At 32.7% G+C, this 12,927-nt stretch overlaps 2 protein-coding genes across 2 annotated transcripts; one reads left to right on the top strand and one right to left on the bottom strand.

Annotated features, from left to right (window-relative positions):
* Positions 1 to 4,884: 4,884 nt before the first annotated feature.
* On the top strand, positions 4,885 to 6,125 carry LOC133699044 (small ribosomal subunit protein cS23-like). Its single transcript, XM_062122171.1, has 2 exons — positions 4,885 to 5,297; positions 5,601 to 6,125. The coding sequence occupies exons 1-2, from the start codon at positions 5,049 to 5,051 to the stop codon at positions 5,877 to 5,879; spliced, it is 528 nt and encodes a 175-aa protein (XP_061978155.1). The 5' UTR covers positions 4,885 to 5,048; the 3' UTR covers positions 5,880 to 6,125.
* Positions 6,126 to 7,007: 882 nt separating this feature from the next.
* On the bottom strand, positions 7,008 to 9,804 carry LOC133698985 (uncharacterized). The gene is made up of 5 exons (XM_062122104.1): positions 9,242 to 9,804; positions 9,052 to 9,155; positions 8,749 to 8,920; positions 8,551 to 8,673; positions 7,008 to 8,467 (listed from the first exon to the last, which is right to left on the bottom strand). Exons 1-5 carry the CDS (start codon positions 9,425 to 9,427, stop codon positions 7,175 to 7,177), a joined length of 1,878 nt encoding a protein of 625 aa, XP_061978088.1. The 5' UTR covers positions 9,428 to 9,804; the 3' UTR covers positions 7,008 to 7,174.
* Between the last annotated feature and the right edge of the window lie 3,123 nt (positions 9,805 to 12,927).

The following is a 12,927-nucleotide window of genomic DNA, read 5'->3' on the forward strand; positions in this document are numbered from 1 at the left end:
CTTTTTTCTCCTCCCAATTATTATATTGGTAGCTCATTTTTTATAGTTAATTATTGCTATTTTTTGTTTTGTTTATTATTGATGTCTTTTTTAGTTGTATTATTAAATTAGCCGAGCTTATTGAACCTAATCAAATCAATGACCTAGGTCTCATATTTTTCTTGTTTCTTTAAATACGCTAGTGTTGCCAAAACATTCTTTTCACATTGACAATTTTTTTCAGTTTATTTATTGTCATTGTATTTTTTATTCGCGTTATTTAAATTAAATGAACTTATTAAATCTAATTATGATAATGCCTCGAGTCTCAGATTATTATTTTTTAGTTTCTTAGGAACATTTGTGTTGTTTTAACATCTTTTTTATTTACATTGAAGAAAAAGTTAAGTCAGTTCGCGGTGTATCACAACCACTATCTAGTAACTTCTTTAAAATATAGCTTGTATTTTTCTTTGTTAGGGTTAAGGAACTTGGCAAATGGCAATGTAGGTACTTTATATATATGTGTGTGCGCGTGCGCCCGCGCGTCCACAAAAAAAATCATTAGACATATTATGTCTAATGAGTTTCTTTATGGGCTCGTGAAAATGTGCAATATATAACAAAAAGACGCCAAGAGTCGTAGGATTATTGCAAAACCTCTCATTGATTCTGGTCATCTTATCAAAATTCCCCTTATCTGCATGTTCATTATCGATGCAAATCTAACTAAACTATGGTTGCAACAAATGTAGAGAAAATTGGTAGATAGCAACAACCCTCAATAAACTGAGATATTTTCCTCTATATTTAATCCAAACCAACTTGATTTAAAATAACAATAAGCTTAGCTTATGCAAGAATATCATGTTTTTTTTATTAATTCACGCATTTTGGGATAGGTAATATTTGAATACTCTAGGATTGTGTTTGGGTAATGTTTCAAACATGAGACAAATGTGAAAAAGTCAAAAACAATTTTTTGTTGAAGAGATATGTATAAAATAAGTCTTTTTTTAAAACAATTCTAGAATAAAATTGTTAAATTGGAAGGCAACATTGTCTAGAATAAAACTAGCTATTTGATTTGTGTTCCGTCATCGATCAACTTTTTTTTCTAAAAAAATGATTATGCAGGCCTTTTCGACATATTTTTTTATATAAAAAATAGCAAGTGAAAATAAAAAGCTTATGCATATATCAAATTAAATAAATTAAGAACTATATATGTTAATAAATAAATAAAAAGTCATTAATGATAAATAAAGATAACAATTAAAAAATTATTTAACATAGTTGTGTTCAAGGACTTTATTCACAAAAATTGATTTTTTTATTTAATCAAACACACATGAAATTGATTGAATAAAATAAAAGACAAAAATATTATGCAAGGTTATACATATTAAAAATATTATCAGAAAATAAATATATTTTTTAAAAAACAAATTTCATTTATATAAAACATAAAAAAATTATAAACGAATTAGAACAATCTCTTAAAAAATTAAATGCATCCAAAATAACTAAAAATAACCTATATTTAAAAGAGGCTAAATAAACAAAATAAAAAAGAGAAAGGGTATTAATTTAAATATATATTTAAAAGCTATTTTGAAAAAATACATATAAAAATTCATTAATTAAAAAATATATTTTTTTAAAAAGGTCATGTGCTATTAGGCTTGATCTGTCTAGAAAGGGTCCGGGCACAAGCCCTTAATTTTTTTTATTTTAGATGGAGTCGACGAGATGTTATCCTCTTTAATTTGTTTTTTTTATATAAGTTAGATGATGTGTCGTCTAATATTGCTAGGTTTTTTTTGTCATAGTGGCGCCTGAAAAATCAAGGCAAAAGTTTTTTCAACCCAAAAACCCATTCTTCAAACCATGTTTTTTATTCAAAACATCTAGAAAACATCCTAGACAACTTGATAAACCTATTCATGTCCTCAACAAACCTAAAAAATCATCCTAAAACTCAAAATCAACCCAAAATCAAAAATCTTACGGAGCTCAAGTATGTTTTTCTAGGAAATTTCAAGGTAAAAACACATAATATGAACTCCCCTCATCAAATAGAATAATTTAACATCTATATCGACATTTTTTAGCCAAAATTGGTGCCAACAAAATTTTCTCTTTAACATCGGATTTCGTTGACTTTCTCTCACCTCTCTCAAATAAGGGAAAAAAAAATGAAGTTTGTGACCAAAATTGATTTTGCCCTTAAATTTTAAAAATCAAATGGATCCAATATTTATAATTTGAAAAGTCTAGGGACTACAATAAACATTTCGTCTAAACTTTGTTAAAGCAACCTATTACCTCTGTGTTTTCACTTTGGTCCTTCATCTTTCAATCTTACCCATCCCTAATATATTATCCTACAATTTGGTCTTTAAGGGCCAAATTAAAAAAAAAAAAAAAGCATTGTGAACAGTTCATACACAATACCATGTGTGGGGATCCACAATGCATTTTGCATAGTGGATTCCCCATACCTTTTAGATTTTCTTATAATTAGACAATTGGCTCGCGCTATGTCATAAGTTAGAACCAAAAAAAATTCTAACATAAAATAAAATTCTAGGTATTGCTAATGTATTTGTTAAAAACAATTTTAAACATGAATTCAAAATTTGCTACATATTGGTAGATATTTTTTTTAAAAAAATGATGAGATGATGACATGCTAAATGATATTTTATTTAATACTGAGATAATAACATATTAGATTCACTTGATTTAACCTAGGTTGACCTGTAAAACTTGCAGGGATAATCTTGTAGAAAATAAATTGAAAAGCTCAATCTCCAATTAACTCAATTTTAAAGGATGAAATTAGTAAAAAAAAAAACAACACTCAATTAAAAAAATAAAACCTTAAGTGAACTCAATTAAACCAATCAAACTCGCGACTTAGATCATGCACATCACTAGATTCAATATTTTTTTTATCCCGAAACATTTCTATCATTTGATTATACAATAATAAAGCAAGCGCATGAGAATATTTATGTATGAAATAAATTTTTTAAAGCAAAAAATAACCAAGACATGTGGGTAGAATCAAGATAGCAAAAACAAGCCTAATTGTTTTAAGCTTAATAACCAAAAAGATGTCCTTTTTCTTATTTTAAGCTAAAAATATATATCATTGATAATAAAGGATGAAATTGAATTTTTATTTTAAATTAAAAAACCAAAAATGATTTTTAAAAAAAAATAATAGGTCAAAAGTTATGACTTAACCCATCAAATCTACGATTTGGATAATGAACTCAATTGAATTTAATAAAAAAAAATTCTTATATTTTTTTCACCTAAATATAAAATAAAATTCTTTTATAAAAAGCCAAAAAGAGCCCAAGCTTGGTGCTCCAGCATACTTGGGCATTTAAAAAAAGAGCCCAAGCATGTAGACAATCAAGCTCAGGCTCGTGCGCTTGGATCTTTATTTTTTAAAATCTCTTTAAAAAGCTGATGGTCGTCTATCCTTATTTTCTCTGGAAAAAAAATTAATATACAATACGTTATCTGTATCCCAAATTTCAGCCACTATTATAGTGATTGAAAAATAAAGGTAAAATATTTTTTGCCTTAAAAACCTTTTTAATCTAAAAATACTTTAAAAATACTATTAGAAATTCTAGAAACTGATTTACCAACGTAATAGACCTAAAAACTGGTCTAAATTACAAAATCAAATCAGATAAAGTTTTTCTTTCTCGACTTCAATATGTATTTTTAGGCAAAATTAATATTCTAAACAACCATTATAAAATCCCTCTTATTAAATGAAACTCATTGTCATATATTTTAACCATTTTGATAGTTGAAATCGGTGTAAATAACAACTTTTTCTCTCCACGTCAGAATCTAACAACTGTCTCTTACCTCTTACAAATCAAGGATCAAAAATTAAGGATAATGAAGTTTATGAATATTTGAAAACTAAAAGGATCAATTATCTATTAACTAAAAAGAAGACAAACCATCTATTTTTTTTTATCTTTTTTGTTTTGATTTTCTGTCTTTGAATTCCACTTTATTTTTTAAAAAAAATAGAATCAATTAAGTATTAATTTGGGCTAAAAAGTTACAGTTGATTAAGACATTAAAATTATCTCAAGGCTTAGTTTTCTTTCTTTATAATATAATTGTTTTATCAACCTCATAGTCGGAGAAAATTGGAAGGTGGCAACCCACGACATTCTGAAATATTTTCCTGGATCCATATTTCCTGCAAAAACTTGAACCAACAACAGCAGACGTGACAAGCAAAGTTATAGTAATAAAACTCATCTTGTAAACTAATTAACTTAGGAACATTAAAGGAATCAAAGCAAATGGGTTCAGGAATTGGGATTAAGAAACTTCTGCCATCAATTTCCTTAGTTTTCAACTAATTAATTAAATCAAGCTGATTAGCTGGCTATGTATGTGATTAATTGGTCTGATTTTCTGCTAATTTGTATCAGGATTTTATGTTCGTTCCTCAACTGTAATTAAAAGCCTTCAGGGATGGTTTGGTAACAATTATTTTTTAAAATATTTATTTTTAAAAAAATATAATAAAATTTATTTTTAATATTATCATATTAAAATAATAAAATAATTAATTTTATACAAAAAAAAATGTAATATTTAAATAATACAGTTTCACATCATTACAACCTGGTTGGACTTGGCATACATTAAAGAACATGCTTCAAGTATAAATCCATAATTTAACATTTGACAAACTATTTTATTTATTCTATTTTCCAAGTAAATATTTTTTATTTAATTTTTTTGTAAATAAAATATGTGGAAAAAAATCCCAAAATTAAAAAGAGTGAAAGGTATTTTTGGATTTAAGGGAGAGGGTGCCCATTAGCCAGTAGTTTTGCTTTTGCCTCAACCAAGATTCGAGTTCGATTTAACCCGACCCGAACCTTTATCCATTAGTTTCCTCTGGTCACAATTCCTGAAACAGAGAAACAGGCGAAGATACTTCTTCACAGTGGCTTCTTGGTTCACAGAATCTCTCTCTTGTCTCAAAGAACACAAGGACAGGTAGAAAGATGTTGGCATCCATGGCCACACAGCCCAAAATCCAAACCCACTTACAACCCTCAACATTTCCTTCACAGAGCCTCCTGCGTAAACCCCTTAAAACCCCTATATTCTCTATCAAACCAAAACCTTCTTGTTTTCACTTAAAATCCCTTTCTACTCTCAAAACCCCAGCAAGACTCAAACTTTCTGCTCCAAAAGCTCAACAAACACTCCCTGAAGAAGAAAAAGAAAACGAAACATCCACTGAGAAAGAGGTTATTTTGCACACACATACCTTACCTTTGAATGCCCTTTTCTTAATTTCTTTTCTTTATGTATGATTTAGCAACAAGGAACTTGTTTTATCTTACTTATTTGTTTATGCCATTGTTTTCTTGTTCTTGATTGAATAGTGAACCCAATTGGGTTTTATGGAATTGATTTGATGCAATTTGTTGAAAGGGTTTTTGTTTATTTTCCCTTTAATCTTTTTTTGATAGTGAGAAGATAGGGCAAAACATTAGTGAAATAATTGATTTGTTAAAGGAAACTTTTCTTTTTTCTTTTTAATATTGTAGAAGCTTGGAGTGGTGGTGAAGCCAATAGAGAAACCAAGAGTAGTATTGAAGTTCATTTGGATGCAGAAGGTAATTGGAATTGCACTAAACCAAGTGATACCAGGCCATGGCACAATCCCTTTGAGTCCCTACTACTTTTGGCCCAAGGAAGATGCTTGGGAGCAGCTTAGACTATTGTTAGTAGGCAAGCCATGGATATCGCGGAAGCAATTGCATGCTCTTCTCAATCAGGCTACTGATATCATTGAATTGTGGCAGGATACAGGTTCCAATCAATAGTAATTTACTTACAAATACAGAGAAGTTTTAAAATTTAGGCTTAATGTGGTATAGTTTGGTTCACAGTAAAATATTACATTAGATTTATTTGGATTGTTTGGACTGTCTTTGTTAAAATTAATGAAACACGGGGTTGCTTATTCTTTCTGCAATTTGTATATCGTGCCCTAGAAGACAATTTACTGGAGTGTGATGTGATATGATTTCTTTGTTTGCCATTCTTAATCAACAAGTTCAAGTTGCATATTGCTGGGGTTTTTTTCATTAACTTTGTTTCTGTAATTTTAATCATATTCGGGAAATCGTATCTTGAAGACCGAAAACAGATTAACTGGGAATGTCAATGATTGGAATCCTCTCGATGCTGTTTAAATCACTGTTCAATACAGTAAAAAGCATGGATTCGAAAACCTGAAAACTTGTTAATTGTTAGATGGTACAGGTGCCTGATGCAGCATCCAAAATGTTAATAATGCTGGAACACTAGTGTCTATCGTAGCCAATTGACTGCATCCTGTTAGTCACAATGGTAGAAAGTTAACACGCATATTGCCTGAATTTCAGTTACAGGCAACAAAAATCCTTTGAATCTGAACTTAGAATATGTTATGAACTTCCAGTTAAGCCTGCATTTTCCTGGTCTTCTGCATCTGATAGATAGTTGATGAGTTATGTCTGTCTTTTAGATTATGCAAACACCCAAAATAAAGTCGTCCTTTCAGAGATGAAGCCCATAATTAGAATGGCGTGATTTAAACCGAGTTTGAAAATCAAGGCCTACCAATTGAGTTTGGCACGATGTGCTTGCATTCTATTCACAAACTACTAAATCCCACCGGCCCTCTAATTTGAATATATGCCTGAAGCGTTTCTACTAAAATATGCCTTGAGAAAATCTTTGTTTAGTGAAAAATATAACTAACTTTTGTCCATCTATTTATTGCAGTACAAAATTCTGAAATTCTGCTATGAAAGGCATGAGAAGTTTAAAGTTCATTTGAGAGTCAGAATCTCTGAATATTAAACCTTCAGTTAACAAAAAGGCCATTTTGACTTGCCATGTTCTCATCTTCAATATTGGGAGTTAGAGAGACCTGTGCATGTACATAAAGGTCCTGAGAAAGCAGAGGAAAGAATATTTTTCTCATCTATTATTTCATATTGAATGTGCAAACCGCCAATTATTTATGAAACAAAATATGAAGAAATAAAATTATGAAATCCTATACATATGGCTTAGCAAAAACTGAATGGAACCAAGGAAACAAAATTTTGGTGCTTTTCACTTATTCTTTTCAGGCCCCCCTTGCTCTTCTGGTCCTCACTGATAAACGCTTCCTGTCTATGTTTGAACGTGTACTTAAATTCTCAGCAGAAGTTGTGGAGTGTGCGGTTTTGTACTCATAGTTTCCTTTTTTGGGATTTATCATGGCATCGGCATGAGATTTGAGTGGTATCCACTTTGGAGATTGGTATGGAAGCTTATTTTCATCCTCATAAGAGACATCTTCGTCATGGACTGCATTGTACTCTCTGATGTGTTGGTTTTCATCTGCAAGTAAATTAGTATTTCTGTACAAGTCCAAGTCATGGTGCTTTGGTGATGGAATGCTCACTTGTTCCCTCTCAGCCTTCTTGTCAACCAAATATGAAACCATCTCGTTACCTACTGGCTTATTGTGGGAAAGTGAATCTGAAAGTTGATATCTCTCATTCCACATGTTCCCGTCGGAATCTGAACTTGAATTAGATGGTGTCCTATCAAATCCAGGTTTTGTTTTGCTCTCTTCAAACTCAAGATGCACTCTTCCGTTTCCTTTCATGTTTTCATCTTCTGATTCAGAACTGATATTCTCAATCGTGTATATTGCGTTAAATACCAAACTATCATTTGATAGCTTGTTCTCCTCTGAAGCTTCATATCTGCCTTGAAGTTCAGGTGTCAATGACCCATCAGAATCATACAGAGTCCCTTGTCCATGACTAGAATCACCGTGATCATCCCATTCAATGTCCTGAGAATCATATCTTGAGAGTTCAACAGCAGCTCTTGCAGCTTGCTTGTTCACCTCTGAAACTTTGTATCTGCCTTGAAGTTCAGGTGTCAATGACCCATCAGAATCATACAGAGTCCCTTTTCCATGACTAGAATCACTATGATCATCCCGTTCAATGTTCTGAGAATCATATCTTGAGAGTTCAACAGCAGCTCTTGCAGCTTGCTTGTTCACCTCTGAAACTTTATATCTGCCTTGAAGTTCAGGTGTCGATGACCCATCAGAATCATACAGAGTCCCTTTTCCATGACTAGAATCGCCATGATCATCCCGTTCAATGTCCTGAGAATCATATCTTGAGAGTTCAACAGCAGCTCTTGCAGCTTGTGCTGCATAAGCTGCTGATTCAAAAGCCTCTAGAGCTGCAGCAGCTACATCTTTGTACTTCTTCCTTCCTTTCAGTGATTCAGACAGCTCCTCCTCAGGCAAAACGTGTGTCCTGGCTTGGGACTCAGTAACATCTAACTTGGCTGATTTAAAATCTTCTACATGCTGCTCCTGCTGCTTCGGCTGGCTGACATCCATTTTTTCCTGAAACCATAAGTGATTTTTAAGCCTCAAACTCTACATTGCATACGGAATTGTTCTCATTCTGTAATGTACAAGTTTCGTACCTGTGCAACCATTGGAGCATCTTCCTCCAAATGCAGAACGATACCATTATCAGATGCGATGTCCTTTAGCAGTTTCTTTCTGCTTTCCAAGCTTGCTTGTCTTGCAGAAAACTTTAGTATAATCTAAAAAAAAAGAATTTAAAAAAAAAATGAGAAGAAATTTGCAACAATTTAATCTACAAATATTCAGCTCTTTACCTTGGGATTCACTCCACAGTTGCTGCGCAATTCGACAGCACAAGCAGCGATTTCTTTTCCAAATCTTGATACGAAAACCCCACGAATCTCTTGCAACTCTGGAAATTCACCACATCTTGAAGATGCAAAGATCAAGCTCGATACTGCCTCCTTGAGCTCATCAGGACACTCTCTGTGTAAACAAAAGCAAATATGATTTAATAACAGAACAAAGGAAACAACTTTTCCAAACACTATATCACCACCACAGACACAATTAAAAGTAAATGATCAACTTAATTAATCAAAATTCAAGAAACCAACCTGCTTGTTTCAAGTAGAACAACTCTATCATTCAGGAAATGTAAGTAATCCTCCATCATAACAAAAGCATCCACCATATTCTGATCCTTGATGACATGCTCAACCTGTCGAGCAAACCCCATCATACATCAAATATAGAAAGATAGAAAGATCAAAGAATCAAAAAGGAAAAGGGAATATCATGAATTACCATAAGGAGAGCTCGTTCTTGGTGTCCAAGGTTAAGGAGCTGAATTACATCAGACCTTGCATGGGAAAACCTGACCTGTGCCTTGTTCTTGAGGATAGCAATCCTAGAAACTGCTAGTTTAGCTAGAGAACTGAATTTAGAGGTCCTTAATTTCCTTCCAAAAAGAGCATCCAGTTTCTTCCCCATGTTTTGCAGTCTATATATAATATTTATTTGCTGCTGGTCTCAAACACCACAAAAGGCCTGAAGAAGCAAAACCCTAGCTATTCAGGGAAGTTCAAGTACCTCAAGCAAACCACTATAACCATGAAGGCTACTTAATATAGATTGTGAGTGCTTCGACCTTCGTTCTGTCTGTCTGTGATGATTCTTTTATCACAATCAACTTCTAAGTTTACCATGTATCCTCTACTAATATACTACGTGTCTCCTTTATGATTGGAAGTAATTACTTAGACCGATAACTGTAAGGTGATTGTAGCTTTTCTCTAATTAGAGTTCGGTGCAGTAGCTTTGAACTGGACAAACAATTTTTAGCTGGTGGCTGCGGCTTCTTTTTGTCTAGAAGAAGAAGAAATAAACCACAAGTCTTGACGCTATAATTTAAACAAAGACATTTTATTTATTTATTTATTTATTTCAAGAGGTAACCTATTTCTCCTTCGTTGGCCATGCATGACCTATGAGAGTGTAAGGTGAAAAAAGGGCAAAGAAAAGTACAAATACGAAACTCCCATTTGATATACTTTTGGATTTTTGTTGAATTTTAGGTCTTCAAAGATATTGGCACACTTTAAGCTATAGTATTTTAAATAAATTGATTGTGATAGTGCGCTGTGGAATGATCATAATTAATTATATAAAATAAAATAAATTGCCGTTGAATAAACAATAAAGACTTGTGCTAGAATCTTCCTAGCTTTTTTAGCATAAATAAATAAATAATAGTAAATAAACTCTTTGCAGCCCTTTTCAATTGTCATGCAAAGCGAGCGTAATCCAGAACCATATGGGTGTAAACAAGCATTTAGGGTGTTGAATGTTGGACGAAGTCATAAGATTCTGCGCGATATAGTTTATATAGCTAAAATTACTTTTTTGCCTCTTGTGTTTGTGTTAATTTGTCATCTTACACTCAATGTTTTAATTTTTGTTGATTGACATCGAGATTCTCAAAATATTGGTCAATTTGCATCGATTACCCTCAAAATATTTTTTTTATGACAATTTCCACCGTCATGCGTTGTACCATTCACCGGTAACTGGTTGAATGTTTTTCTATAAAGTGCAAATTTGATGTTTTTATGGAAAGGAAATTTATTTTCTCTTCTAAATCTTTTTATTTAGAAGCCCACAAAACTCTCACTAATCCAATCAAGTCGGGTCGGCCCACTAAAAAGTAAAACTTACTCAATAATAATATACTTTATACATAAGGCTCGAATTCAAAACTTTATTAAAAAGAAATAAATACCAAATCACTTGAACTAACTACCGGAGGTCACTCAGAAAGGAGAATTGTTGATTGAGGAAATTGACCAGCTTTTTTCAATTTTGGTGTCAATCTACCAAGTATAAAACACAGGGAGCAAGATGGACAATGGCCACAAATATAGGGGGGGAAACTGATTTTGAAAACGTGCAAGTACTCGAGGATTGAAAATGTCATATCTCTTGTTAATTGTTATATATCGTGTAGCTCAAGGATTGAAAAAGCGAGACATGCTAGGAGTACTGTTTTGCTGGGAAGGACCGCGCGATACAGAATTTCATACATCAGAACCTAAAAAAATCATGGTCTAGTGCTGGTCCCCTGTCCGCTATTTTAGACTAGCCAATCAAGAAGGTTGAGAATTTAATTATCCATGAACATATCCCTATATATATATATATATATATATATATCATGAATGTAACTTATTGAAATGCAACAGAAATAAGCTTGGAGTATCCCTCTGAAGAATAGGAAAAGCTAGCGACCAAGTCTTGGCCAGCTTTAAGGTTTGGAACCGGTTCCATATATCTGTAACTTGAGCTGAAAACTCTGTGCAAGAAACTCTTGCATGGACCAAATTTATCAATGGCGGGATCTAGCAACTTAATTTGTGGTGTATGGTAAAATTCGGATTTGATTTCTTAAGAGATAAAGAGAGTAAATTAAATTAATGCATTATTTCAGAAAGGAGGATTTGAGAGTAGGGCACTGTAGCTACGTGAATTTCTTGAACAAGTCCTCAGCATGCTAAATGACAGTCTGATGTATAAGGTCAAAGCCGAGCTAAGAACGATTTTAACCCTGAAAAGAGAAGAAAATGGAACTCTTCGACAAAAATACGTGTTCGAAAACGCAAGCTCCAGCCCACCGACGAGGAATTTTGAAGGGCCGACAAATTGTACCTACCAACTCGGCAACATGAAGACGCCTGAAACTTGATTTAGCTTGGGATAAAATTGATCAAGAAACATAAAAGATATAAAAGTATATTTTATTGGAGAGATGATAGTGAAGACAAAATAAACATATTTATAGGTTAATTTAGAATGAATTTTTATCATTTCAAAATAGAAAATATACGAAGATTGTTCATAACTATATATCTTTATTGTATTTATTTTTTAATGTTTCAGAACATTAACTAAATGTTATTTCAACATTGAAACGATGCATGCACTCAGACTCTTAGTCTTTGCGAGGCAATTATTTATGGGCATGGAGGGCATGCTAAGGTTTTCGTATAGCGTGTGCTCGATACCGCAATACATTTTATTGTCATGGCTGAAGGTTCAAGGAAACTCAATTCCAGCTTCTTGGAAATTACGTCAACTTTAGGAGCCGTAAGCTATTGTTAATGGAACCAAAATACGTTCCGACTACGTACGAAAGATGCATCGTAACCCCGAACTCAAATAATTTTTTTGTGTATAGGGAAAGAAAAAAGGGAGCTAGATTTTTTCTTAATCAGCAAAATGAGCCTGTAAATCCCAGTTCTCCATGAGTTACATTAATGTTTTGAATATGACCATAGTTGGATGAAAAGCTAGCTCGAACCAGCATGGCATCATGCTTTACTAAAGAGATATGTACGGAAGGATGCTTGATCAAAATACTAGAAATGAATTAGATGGCACTTGAGGGCCTAGCTGCTGTGGTCAATCGTGTGACTTGTTCTGTTCCTGTCCCGGGTTCGACTCTCTATGTGCACGTCTGTCACCCCCGCAGTGCCTAACCTGCCCCTGGGCTTGCAGGATGTCCAGTGGGCCGTGGGGAATAGTCGTGGTGCGCGCAAGCTCGTGGTGCGCGCAAGCTGGCCCGGATACCCCACGTAAATCAAAAAAAAAATGAATTAGATGTAGTTTTGCACTATATTATTTGGCACGCAATGGACTGCGAGCCACATTATTTTTTTAACATAAAAAAATATTTAATATTATTAATAATTTTTTTATAATATTGAAATGGTAATATATTGAATTTACTTGGATTAATCTTACAAATATATTATCGCGATCATCAAACCATGATAACTCTCATATAAATAATCAAAATAAATTATAAAACTTAATTCTTAATCAATTCAATATTAAAATTTAAAAAATTAAAAAATAACCCATAAAAATAAACCTAAGTCAACCTACTAAATCCATAACTCGATTATGAGATTAGAATAACCTTACAAAAAATAAAT

This window comes from Populus nigra, chromosome 7 (assembly GCF_951802175.1).
Source record: "Populus nigra chromosome 7, ddPopNigr1.1, whole genome shotgun sequence".
NCBI classification, from domain to species: Eukaryota; Viridiplantae; Streptophyta; class Magnoliopsida; order Malpighiales; family Salicaceae; genus Populus; species Populus nigra.

Coding starts and splice junctions, on each gene's coding strand:
- LOC133699044 (XM_062122171.1), top strand. CDS start 5,049: ATGTTGGCATCCATGGCCACACAGCCCAAAATCCAAACCCACTTACAA. Junction 5,298..5,600: donor AAACATCCACTGAGAAAGAG/GTTATTTTGCAC, acceptor TTAATATTGTAG/AAGCTTGGAGTGGTGGTGAA.
- LOC133698985 (XM_062122104.1), bottom strand. CDS start 9,427: ATGGGGAAGAAACTGGATGCTCTTTTTGGAAGGAAATTAAGGACCTCT. Junction 9,156..9,241: donor AAGAACGAGCTCTCCTTATG/GTAATTCATGAT, acceptor TTTGCTCGACAG/GTTGAGCATGTCATCAAGGA. Junction 8,921..9,051: donor GTTCTACTTGAAACAAGCAG/GTTGGTTTCTTG, acceptor TTGTTTACACAG/AGAGTGTCCTGATGAGCTCA.